The following is a 12,825-nucleotide window of genomic DNA, read 5'->3' as shown; positions in this document are numbered from 1 at the left end:
ATATAAAAGAAAGTCAAATTTATTTAATGAAAACTAGAATTAATAAAATTAGCAAATACAGACACCAAAAAATCTACACAGACAGCAGCAGCACTATGTATTGCCTCACGTAGGGGAATATCAGAGGTCCAAGGGCGCTCAACACATCTTGTCAGTTAAAGGGAAAAAGTCCAAACACACACACACAGAGGCAAACAAAAAACAAAAAGAAGAACCCAGCATTTTTCAACAGTACATTCAATCTACAGCAAACACAGATTCAGCACTGCTTTACAATGCTTCCTTTTTTAATACAAAAGATGCCCATGTTGCATGTAAATATATCTATATTTTTCAGTGGTTTACTGTTGACTTATTTTTAAATATATTAATGTTATTACATGCAAATTTTCCCTGTATTTAACAGCCTTTCCTTTGATTTACCATCATGTGTCTAGCTTCCACCTAACAAAGGTTTCTGGTTGGTAGGCAGACAAGTGCCTTATTCTCTGGGAAACTGAATGCAGTGGTTTTAAATACTGGCCAGAAAATGTTTGTTTGCCATTTTAACACATGGAAATAGTTACAATGATGCATAAATTGCCATTTTCTGCAAAACGCTGGGCAATGCTGGTGTCAAAGACTAGGCAGTCACTGTTCATAATGGCTGTTGCAGTTCCCTCATGAATAGATCGAGGAGTGGCTTCCCAAGCCAATCGCCACCTATGAGCATTTAGCTCAAGTTGATAAGCAAAATTTTTAGCTTGCTCGCGTGTTCCTATCAGCTGTACAATTGCAAAGAATTGCTGGTGACCATCTTGGTTTTCCTGTTTCTCCAAGACTAGCATGAAGTCAAAGTCAAAACAGGACTGCACTATCACCCAGTCAACAGCACCAGGAAGATTAATGTCTATAGCAAGGAAAACTATTTTCTTTCCCTGTAGGGTTGTCATGGACTCATGGTGATGCATCAGATGTGGCACAACAGCATCCAAAGAGCCTTGCCATTTACAGGCAACACCAGGGAATGGACAGGAACAAGGCCTAAACTCACAGAGCTCTTCCTGGTCTGCCTTTTCTGTGTAGAGTTAGTTCACAGAGTTAGTTCATATCCAGAAGAGGAATATGTACACGGGAAAAGTACTGAATTGGCCACTTTCTCCATAGCCAAGTTGCGAGTGGACCCCAATGGGCCCTGGCAAGTCAGACAACGTGTGAGCTTTGGGCGACAGTTGAGACAAATGAGATGGCCATTCTGACAGGGAAGAATGGGTGGTAACACATAGTCAAAGCAGACTGGACACTCAAAAAGACTTGCCAGGTCATTGTTGGCCACAGCGGTGCCAGTCAGGGCAGGCACGCTCTGGGAGGATGGCATACGTGTTGAGGTTCCAGTAGGTAACGCTGGTGCAGCCTCACGGCTCATTTCTGTGGGCAGAGAGCACGCTGCAGACTCTGGTCCTGGCTCAAACGCGTTTCTTTGCCAACGCCAATCGCTGCCACTACCTCTTCCTCAGGCCACCACTGAAGTGACACTGTCAGAAGCCTTTGTTGGGCCGCAGTTTTGCACATCATCAAACCCCTCCCAGCGCTCCTGCTAAATACCGCACACTAAAGAGAGGCCCCCTTGAGGAGGCTCTACCCGTGCACTGTGCACCAGTGGCCCAGAGGTGGCAAGAACAAATGATATTTTTTTTAAGAATGTTTATTTATTTGGCTGCCCCGGGTCCAAGTTGCATGACAGGCGATCTCTGATCTTCATTGTGGTATGTGGGATCTGTTTAGTTGCATCCTGTGAAATCTAGTTCCCTGAGTAGTGATTGAACCCAGGACCTCTGCTTTAGGAGCAGAGAGTCTTAGCCACTGGACCACCAGGGAAATCCTAAGAACAAACAATTTTAACCTGGGGAAACCAAGCTGTTTAAGGTAGCAGACCAGCCTGTCGAGCAATAGGCACATTGCCAAGGCCCAGATTAGCCCAGCCAGGCAGAGGGAAGAGAAGGAAATAGGCAACCTGGCAATATCCTGGTGCAGCTCCATAGTCGTGTGTAATTGACAGGCTGAGGGCTGGCCTGTGCCTCTCACCAGACCTGGAAACTTGGGCTGCCAGCCTCTACTCACGCACTCAGGAAGGCAGGTCTCTGCACCACAGTGTCCCCACCAGCACAGGTCAGTGAGGACTGACAGTGGTTAAGATACTGGCTTCTAGAGTTGGGTGACCTGGGACCCCTGGCAGGATGGCCTTGTGCAGTTTACTTATCCTCTCTGAAGCCCTCTCCTCTTTCTTGTACTCCAGGTAATAAGTATTTGCAAATGTTAGTAATTATGAATACCAAGAGGTATTATGAGCCTTGGGATATTTCAGGGGAGAGAGGTAAGAAGAATGCGGGGCCACTAGGTCTGTATTCAGGGCGCCAGAGCTCACTTCCTCTTTTGTAAGCTGATTTAGTCTCTTATTGGTCAAGCTGGTTCAAGTTGGTTTCTGTTACTTGTAAACAAAAGCATTTTATCTGATAAAGGTTTTTCTTTTTTCATTTTTTACTTAGAGAATTAAGAAAACAATTTAAAGTGGAGGTGTTGTGATGAAAAATTTAGCTGAAGTTCAGCAGTTTTTGTTTTTGTTTTTTTACATTTTGCATTTGCAGCAAGCAGAAGGATGCCCTTACCCCCCAAAGATGTCCTGGTCCTAATTCCCAGAACCTGTGAATATATTAGGAATTCCCAGGTGGCACTAGTGCCACAGATCCCACCTGCCAGTGCAGGAGATGTAAGAGATGTGGGTTCGATCCCTGGTCGGGAAGATCTCCTGGAGGAGGCATGGCAACCCACTCCAGTATTCTTGCCTGGAGAATCCCGTAGACAGAGGAGCTGGACCGGCAACATTCCATAGGGTCGCACAGAGTCAGACACAACTGAAGGGACTGAGCATGCACGCACGTGCATATGTTACATTACGTGGCAAAAGAAAAATCAAGATTTCAGATGGAATTAAGGTTGTAAATCAAGTGACGTTAAAATAGGGAGAGTATCATGGATTGTCTGGTGGACCCAGTGTAATCACAGGGGTCCTTCAAAGTGAAGAGGGAGTCAGAATCCATAAGATGGGAGAACTCAGCTGAAGTTATTAGCTTTCAAGATGGAGGAAGTAGGTCAGGAACTGAGGAAGGCAGGGGCCTCTGAAAGCTGGAAAAGGCAAGAATACACAATTTCCCTTAGAGCATCTAGAAAGGAACGCAGGCCTGCTAACACCTTGACTGGAGGCTGGTGAGACCCGTGTCAGATTTCTGACCTCCAGAGCTGTAAGGTGTTAATTAGTGTTGCCTTGAGCCACTAGGTTTGTGCTGATTTGTTACAGCAGTGATAGGAGACTCATACAGTATCCTTTTATTTTTTTCCTCTTAATGTCATTGAAGATAAACTCAACACCTTTGACTTCAACTAAGATATGTAGTATATGCCCATTTGTGTAAATTGCTTTTCTTTCTCTCTGTCTCTGCACCCACTAATCTTGCCTTCTAACTCTACATGTGTAGAAAAACATGGTGAGAGAAAATGGTTATTTCTTGGTGGTGAGACTTAGAATAATTTTTTTTATTTCTGGAAGGTTTTTGTTTGTTTTAATTAGAGGATAATTACAATAGTATGACGGTTTTTGCCATACATCAACATGAATCAGCATTAGCTATACATATGTCCCCTCCATCTTGAGCCCCCTAGAGTGATTTTTAAAAAAATGTTTCATCTTTGTGTTTCCTGGAACTTTTGGGGGGCATTCTTTTTAATGAGCAGGCATTACTGTCATTATTTTTAACCAAAATGATAAGGTCATGATTATTTATGTTCATTGCCGAAGCTGTACCCACCATTGAGCAATCTGTGCATCCCAGATGAGGGCTCCTCAGCCAAGCAGCACAGCCCAGATCTAGCCTACTCCTTCCTCCTCTCCCCACATTGTAAACGAATAGATAAAATTTGTGCCTGGCTGTTCTGGGCTGAGCTATTTTCTTCCCAAATTCAGATGTTGAAGCCCTAGTCCCCAGTAGCTCAGAAGGTGACCATAACTGGAGATATGGCCTTTAAAGGGGTGATTAAGTTAAAATGAGGTTGAGTGGGCTCTAATCCACTCTGATTGACATCCTTTTAAGAAGGGCAAGATTAGGACAGCAATAACACAGAAAGACCAGGTGAAGACACAATGAGTAGGTGGCCATTTGCAAGCCAAGGAGAGAGGCCTCAGGGGAAACTAACCAAGCCAGCACTTAGATTTGGGGCTTTTAGCTTCTGGAACTGTGAGAAAATACATTTCTGATGTGTCAGCCACTCATCTGTGATATTCTTTTATGGCAATCTGAGAAGACTAATACACTGACATTACCTTTGCTCCAAAGAAACAACTTCTGTGTGATAGTAATTTCAAAGTATGTTCTGAGAGGGCTGATGTAATTTCTCAAAGATACTTTATTTTCACAGTGTTATAACCTTCAGAAAACCTGTCAACCTGTGACAGATCAGAATGGTGCTTATGACTCCTCATTTGACAGAAAACACAGGCCCATGGGGCACATAGGAGTTGACTGAAGTCCCATGTTATCATGTGGATCTCCAGGCACCAGCCCTGCACGTGGCATAGAAATGCTGAGATCAGGGGCCAAAAAATACATCATCCTGTCTAGAACAGAGTCCATCACATCAACAGTTTTCTTCTGGAAGTATCACATTTGATTTTGGCCCTGATCTCTAAGATGTCCTCATCCTGTTGTTCAGAGAGCCTTTTTAAATTTTATTTTTTTAAATTATTTATTTATTTTTGACTGCACTGGGTCTTTGCTGCTGTGAGGAGACTTTCTCTAGTTGTGAGTGAGGACTACTCTCTAGTTGCGGTGTGCAGGCTCCTCATTCCAGTGGCTTCTCTTGTTGCAGAGCACAGGTTTAGAGCCTGTGGGCTTCAATGGTTGTAGCACATGGGCTTAGTTGCCCAAGAGCATGTGGAATCTTCCCAGACCAGGGTTGGAATCTGTGTCTCCTGCAATGGCAGGTGGACTCTCAACCACTGGACCACCAGAGATATCCAAAAAATGTTATATTATATTGGGCTATAGTTGATTTACAATGCTGTGTTAGTTTCAGGTGTACAGGAAAGAAATTCAGTTACATATTTACATATATTGATTCTTTTTCAAATTCTTTTACCATTTAGGCTGTTAAAGAATATAGAGCAGAGGAGACAGCCTTTTATAAGTTAAAAAAACATTGAAAATCTTTTTTAATAATTTTCTAATGGTAATTTGATGGACACAAAATCAAACTGAACCCTTCCTGGCTCTCCCTCATTAATTCAAGGTATGAAATTTTCATGGATTTTTAAAGCACATTCTTATTAATTAGAATATAGAGTGACTTCACTTTGACTTTTCACTTTCATGCATTGGAGAAGGAAATGGCAACCCACTCCAGTATTCTTGCCTGGAGAATCCCAGGGATGGGGGAGCCTGGTGGGTTGCCGTCTAAGGGGTCGCACAGAGTCAGATATGACTGAAGCGACTTAGCAGCAGCAGCTCAAATTTAAAATGAGGATCCAGCTGCCAATATTACTATTAGGACTTTAAGCTGAGAAAATATTCATGAATCATTCTTGAACTTTATAGCTGACTATGCAATGGTGAGGTCAGTGGGCATGCAGGTCCCTGAGGCGTTACCTAGCAAGCCAGGCAGAGAAAGCCTCCAGGACCTGCCTGAGAGCTATTGCTCCATGTTGGGCAAGAAGAACGGGGGACCTTCTAATGAGCAGAGAGCAGTAGAGTAGGGGAACCCAGGAGAACTGCTCGGCGACGTGGCAGGCAGTCTCGATTTTTATGGTGATGGGATTTGTATTTGGGTTGTCTTTAGCCAATCGTTCTGACTCAGAGTCCTTCCTGATGGTGCACGCCTTGTTTGGCCAAGATAGATGCCAGTTAGAAAGATTGTGGGAAGTGGTCGAACATGTGGTGTCTCCTTTTTGACCTTTCCCGAACTCTTCCAGTTGGTGGTGGCTTATTAGTTCTGTGTTCCTTACCAGGACCTCCAATCATAAAACAACTCATGCAAATGGTTACTATGGTGCCTGGCCAGGGTGGGCAGTTTCAGTCCATGTGCTTTCCCTAACAATTTTGTTGGTCTTTATACCACCGTGCAGTGTAAATCTGATGAATCCCATTGTGTGTGTGTAGGTGTGTGTGTGTGTGTGGTGGGGGGTCTGGTCCAACGGTAGGGAGCAGGGTTGCCAGGCATCTTATATATACAGGGCCTGTCCTGTATTTATTTTGTGCTATGTCCCTGCATTGGCTTTGTCAGGATTCCCCAAATCTTGTATTTAGCTTTTTTTCCCCTTATTGACTTACCAACACTGGACGTACATGTCTCTCAGCAAGAATACTGGAGTGGGTTGCCATTTCCAACTCCAAGGGATCTTCCCGCCCATGGATCAGACTCGCATCTCTTGTGTCTCCTGCATTAGCAGGCAGATTCTTTACCACTAGCGCCACCTGGAAAGCCCGCAAAAACTGCACAGTTGGAGCCATTTTTCTGCCACAGTAATTGGTTCTTTGTCTTTTTCCTTGTGTCCCTCAGCCTGTGGGATCTCAGTTTCCCTACCAGGGATCAAACTTGTGTTCCCTACACTGGAAGCATGGAGTCTTAACCACTGGACCACCAGGAAAATTCCAGTATTTGCTTCTTAAATTGATAAAATGGCAACACTACTGAAAATCATACCTCCCCAAATAAAGATATGGAAAACCTCTTACAGTTGCTCCTGCAGGTTTGAGGGAGGAAAGACCAAAAAGGGTGACTGAGAATGGAAAATACACACTGAAGAAAGGAAGAGGCTGTTTTGTGGGCAAAGTCTCAAGTTGTGACCAGGTAATCACCATTTAGATATAACTTCAGCTGTGTGCAGGTGCTTGGAAAATCAGCCAGTCAGGAATAGCCTCACCCCAGGGACTAAATTTATGAGACTTGGCACATCAACGACAGGCCCAAGCTTCAAAAAATGGGCAAACCATCTGAACAGGCAAATTACAGAAGACATTACAAATGTCCAATAAATGTGAAAGGCATTCAACCTCATAAATCACAGGGGAAATGCAAATTAAAACCACAATAAGGAGCATAACATAATATCAGATTGTTAAAAAAGAGAGAAAAGAAAAAAATTCAAGGTAATTCTTTGTGCACTGCTGGTGGGAATGTAAAATGATTGAAGCACTTCAGAAAACCATTTGGAATTGAAACGTTGCTGCTGAACCATGAAAGATGCCAGGAATGCTAGCCTCTGGAGAAGAGGAATTCAATCCATGGCCAGTGACAAGGCTTGATCTCAGAGCTTTTGCACAATAAAGTTTTATTAAAATATAAAAGAGATAGAGAAAGTTTCTGCCATAGACATCAGAAGTTGGCAGAATGAGTGCCCCTCTGCTAATCTTTAGAAGGAAGTTATATACCTACTGAAAGTGAAGTAGCTCAGTCATGTCCAACTCTTTGCAACCCCCGTGGACTGTAGCCTACCAGGCTCCTCCGTCCATGGGATTCTCCAGGCAAGGATACTGGAGTGGGTTGCCATTTCCTTCTCCAGGGTTCTTCCCGACTCAGGGATCGAACCTGGGTCTCCCACATTGCAGGCAGACGCTTTACCGTCTGAGCCACCAGGGAAGCCATATACCTACTAGCAAGCTTCTAATTAGAGAAAGGAAATGTCTCAAAACTCAGAGAGTGACACCAGGCCCCTCACCCACAACATGCATTTTGAGATAACATTGGCACAAGGTGAGTCATCCCAGGCCATAAAATGATTGACATGAATCTTGAAGAAAGGTGGATTTTCAAGCAAATACATAGACTCATTAACATAGAGTAGGAGAACAACTGTATGAGTCAAACATACTGATTTCTTCAGCCATTATGGGTTCTGAGTCTTAGGCAGAACCAATTTGAAGAAAGACAGAGTCTAGGGTAAATACATAGCTCATTAACATAGCTTAAGAAAAACATTTCCATAAGAAACGCATTGGTTAGCTCAAGGTTTGAGAAAAGTTCAGGTGGAACCAGGTGTCATCATGGCAACACAGAATTTTAAAAGAAACCTCCTTTTAATTTTGTATAGAGAAGGGAAAAAATCTATCACTTGTAGTTTGTTGCCTCCATTTGGGGGCCTCTAGCCTTCCTGCCTGTTACCCTCTCAGAATCATTTAAGAAAGTTGAAATATACACGTTTTCTGTGATCCAGAAATTCTGCTTCTTCAGGCACATTGGAGAAAGGATAAACAAACTGGAGTAATACACCCAATTATCCCTTAGTGACTAATGGCCAGTCCTAGAGTCAGCCCGTGGAAAAATCCTCCTGAATATCAGCCAATCAGAGACAACCCCACGCTTCTGTGGAACAGCCAGTCAGCAAGTGCTCACTCCCACAGCCTGTTCTAAAGTGGACAGTTGAGAGCAGCCTTACTCCAGCCATTGCTACAGGCTACAAGTCCACTGATGCTTCCACATTCTTGCTTCTCATGTCTGCCATCCCTAGATGCCCAACTCCTCCAAACCTTCTCAAAACTGGCTTCATTCTGGAAATCTGTGCCTTATAAAGCACAGCTTGCCCTCACAGGTAAATGTGAAGTTCACCTTATTTGAACAAAGCTAGTGTAGGTGATGGAATTCCAGGTGAGCTATTTTAAATCCTAAAAGGTGATGCTGTTAAAGTGCTGCACTCAGTATGCCCACAAATTTGGAAAACTCAGCAGTGGCCACAGGACTGGAAAAGGTCAGTTTTCATTCCAATCCCAAAGAAAAGTAATGCCAAAGAATGTTCAAATTACCGTACAATTGCACTCATTTCATGTGCTAATAAGATTATGCTCAAAAATCCTTCACGCTAGGCTTCAGCAGTACCTGACAGTACCTGAACCAAGAAGTACCAGATGTATAAGCTGGATTTATAAAAGGCAGAGGAACCAGAGATCAAATTGCCAACATGTACTAGATCCTAGAAAAACCATGGGAATTCCCCCAAAATCATCTGCTTCTGCTTCATTGACTACCCTAAAGCCTTTGACTATGTGGATCACAACAAACTGTGGAAAATTCTGAAAGAGATGGGAATACCAGACCACCTTACCTGTTTCCTGAGAAACCTGTATGCAGAAGAAGAAGCAATGGTTAGAGCCGGATGTGCAACAACGGACTGGTTCAAAAGTGTGAAAGGAGTACATCAAGGCTGTATATTGTCACCTCGCTTATTTAACTTATATGCAGAGTGAATCATGCAAAATGCTGGGCTGGATGACTCACAAGCTGGAATCAAGATTGCTGGGAGAAATATCAATAACCTCACATATGCAGATGATACCACCTTAATGGCAGAAAGCGTAAAGAAACTAAAGAGCCTCTTGATGAAAGTGAAAGAGGACATTGAAAAAGCTGGCTTAAAACTCCACACTGAAAAAAAACTAAGATCATGGCATCAGGTCCGATCACTTCCTTGCAAATAGATGAGCAAAAAATGGAAACAGTGACAGACTTTATTATCTTGGGCTCCCAAATCACTGTGGACGTTGACTGCAGCCCTGAAATTAAAACGTGCTCGCTCCTCGGAAGGAAAGCTATGAGAAAGCTAGACAGCATATTAAAAAGAAGAGACATCACTTGACTGACAAAGGTCCATATACTCAAAGAGATGGTTTTCCCAGTAGTGGTGTATGTCCATGTGAGCATTGGACCATAAAGAAGGCTGAGCACTGAAGAATTGATGCTTTCGAACTGTGGTGCTGCAGAAGACTCTTGAGCGTCCATTGGACTGCAAGGAGATCAAACCAGTCAATCTGAAAGGAAATCAATCCTGGATATCCATCATAAGGACTGATGCTGAAGCTGAAGCTCCAGTATTTGGCCACCTGATGGGAAGAGCCAACTCATTGGAAAAGACCCTGATGCTTGGAAAGATTGAGGGCAGGAGGAGAAGGGGATGACAGAGGATGAGATGGTTGCATGGTATCCTTGACTCAATGGACATGAGGTTGAGCAAAGTCCAGGAGACAGTGAAGGACAGGGAAGCCTGGTATGCTGCAGTAAATGGAGTCGCAACGAGTTTGACACAACTGAGTGACTGAAGAACAAAGAGGATTTTAGCTCTGTTTGTAATAATTTTTAGTGGTTGTTCCAGGGATTACAATGAATGTACCTAACCTTTCACAGTCTTTTTAGAGTTGATATTTTAGCACTTCAGGTAAAATGTGGAAGTTTTGCAACCAGGTAGCTCCTTTACTGGAGAAGGCAATGGCACCCCACTCCAGTACTCTTGCCTGGAAAATTCCATGGATGGAGGAGCCTGGTAGGCTGCAGTCCATAGGGTCGCTAAGAGTCAGACATGACTGAGCGACTTCACTTTCACGCATTGGAGAAGGAAATGGCAACCCACTCCAGTGTTCTTGCCTGGAGAATCCCAGGGATGGGGGAGCCTGGTGGGCTGCCGTCTATGGGGTCGCCCAGAGTCAGACATGACTGAAGTGACTTAGCAGCAGCAGCAGCAGCAGCAGCTCCTTTACCCTATGTTCTTCTGTTACATTGTCAATTGTACTACATTTGTATACTCTGAAACATCAAGAGACAATGATAACATTTTTGTTTAGAAAAGTCATTCATATTTTAAAGCATATATGAGGAGAAAAATGGTGTTCTATGTTTACCCAGATATTTACCATTTCTGTTGCTTTTCCTTCATTCCTGAAGTTCCAAGTTTCCCTCTGGTATCATTTTTCTGTATCATTTCTTGTAGAGCAGGTCTGCTGTTGACAAATTCTCATAATTTTGTCATCTGAAAATGTATTTTGTTCTCAGTTCTGAATGTAATTTTTGCTGATTGGAACTCTGGGTGACTGTTAAAATCAAGATGTTCCACTGTCTTTTGGCCATCATATTTTTGATGATAAATATGTGGAATTGTATCCTTTTCCTCCTATGAGTAATGTGTGTTTTTCTCTAATTGCTTTCAAGATACTTCATCTTTTGTTTTTGGCAATTTGACTATGATATTTCTTGATATTATTTTCTTTGAGTTTATGCTGCTTGAAGATCATTGCATTTCTCGAGTCTGTTAATTTATGTCTTTCACCCAAGTCGGAGATGATTTTCCTATTATTTCTTCAATATTTTTTCCTTACCAGTATCATCCTTGGTTTCTGAGACTCCAGTGACATGCATATTAGACCTTTTGATAATTTCCTATAGGTTCCTGAAGTTCTCACTACATTTTTCAATATTTCCTTTCTGTTCTTCAAATTGGATTATTTCTATTCACCTATCTGTAAGTTCACTGACTCCTCTGTCATACCTATTCTTCTATTGAGACTATCTAGATAATTTTAAAATTTCTAATGTTGTATTTTGGGGTTCTAAAATTTCTACATGGTTCTTTGTTATAGTTTCTCTATAGTTTTTACATACTCTGTAGAGTATTAAAAAAAAATTACAGTCTTTAAAACAGGTGCATGCATGCATGTTAAGTTGCTTCAGTCATGTCTGACTCTTTGTGACCCTGTGAACTATAGCCTGCTAGGCTCCTCTGTCCATGGGATTCTCCAGGCAAGAACACTGGAGTAGGTTGCCATTTCCTACTCCAAGGGATCTTCCCGATCCAGGGATCAAACACCCATCTCTTATATTTCCTTCATTGGTTGGGGAGTACCTTACCACAAGTGCCACTTGGGAAGCCCCTTTAAAACTTATTTCTCTCCCAAAACCTTCTAGCATACCGTTCATTTCAGGTGTCTTTTAAAAAAGTTTTGAGAATTCTAACATCTAAATTTTTACATGTTGTTATCTGGGAGGGATTGGGGGCAGGAGGAGAAGGGGACGACAGAGGATGTGATGGCTGGATGGCATCACTGACTCGATGGACGTGAGTCTCAGTGAACTCCGGGAGCTGGTGATGGACAGGGAGGCCTGGCGTGCTGCGATTCATGGGGTCGCAAAGAGTCGGATACGACTGAGCAACTGATTTGATCTGATCTGTTGTCCAGTCTCTGAGAATTGACTGCATTTTCATGGCTCTTTGTATGTATAGGAAGTTTAGGTTATATATTGGATATTTTAAAGCTTGTGTTGTTTAGACTCTAGGTCTTTTTAAGTTCCTGAAAATAATGATTTGTTTTACCAGACAATCCACTTGTTTAGGTTCAAACCACAAGTTTTATCTCGCCTTTTGTGGACTGTAGTATTCAAAGCTTTGCTGTCCTTATGCACGTATAGCTCAGGAGCAAGCCTGAGACTTGTGTCAGTTTATACATGGAATTAGGGGATTCCTTTCTCTAGCTCTCTCTTCTGTGGTATTTCCCTCCCCATTCTGCAGCCTTCAGGAGCTTGTTTCCTTGGTCCTCTGGCCAGAATGGTGTCATTTCTCTTGGGTATTTAGCTGCCTATACTGCTGCCATATGGTTCCGGAGTGCGGCCACCATTTGGGGCAAACCAAGAGAAAAAAAAGAAAAAAAATCCCCAGAGATTCCCCCCACTACTCCCCCCACAGTTTTCAGATTACAGTTTGGTACTGTGGTTCTGGGTGAAAGATCGTTATACTGTTGGAAGTTCATTCTAAAGGATATGCGGTCTCTCAGATCTTTGGGGACTTTATTTGAATTAGAATTTATTTTAACTATTTGGGCACCTATAGCAAAGAATTTGAAAACTCTGGATTATGTGTGAGTGTCTCTGTCCAGTGGGTGACATGTCTTGGAACCATTGGTTTCTATGTCCAATGACCTGAGTTCCCTAAGTTGTTTGTGGGTATATTTCCAAGTGTTAAGTCTCTGTTCCTTGCAGGGGTAG

General features: G+C 42.8%; 1 protein-coding gene across 1 annotated transcript; it reads right to left on the bottom strand.

The window, feature by feature from the left end:
• Positions 1-545: 545 nt before the first annotated feature.
• Positions 546-1,405, bottom strand: LOC102286080 (E3 ubiquitin-protein ligase SIAH1-like). The gene is given in 2 exon segments (XM_014483406.1): positions 546-1,073; positions 1,076-1,405. Coding segments are annotated over 2 exon segments (858 nt in total).
• Positions 1,406-12,825: the final 11,420 nt, after the last annotated feature.

Source organism: Bos mutus, chromosome X, assembly GCF_027580195.1.
Source record: "Bos mutus isolate GX-2022 chromosome X, NWIPB_WYAK_1.1, whole genome shotgun sequence".
Lineage (NCBI taxonomy): Eukaryota > Metazoa > Chordata > Mammalia > Artiodactyla > Bovidae > Bos > Bos mutus.
This window is presented reverse-complemented; position numbering and strand designations above follow the sequence as displayed.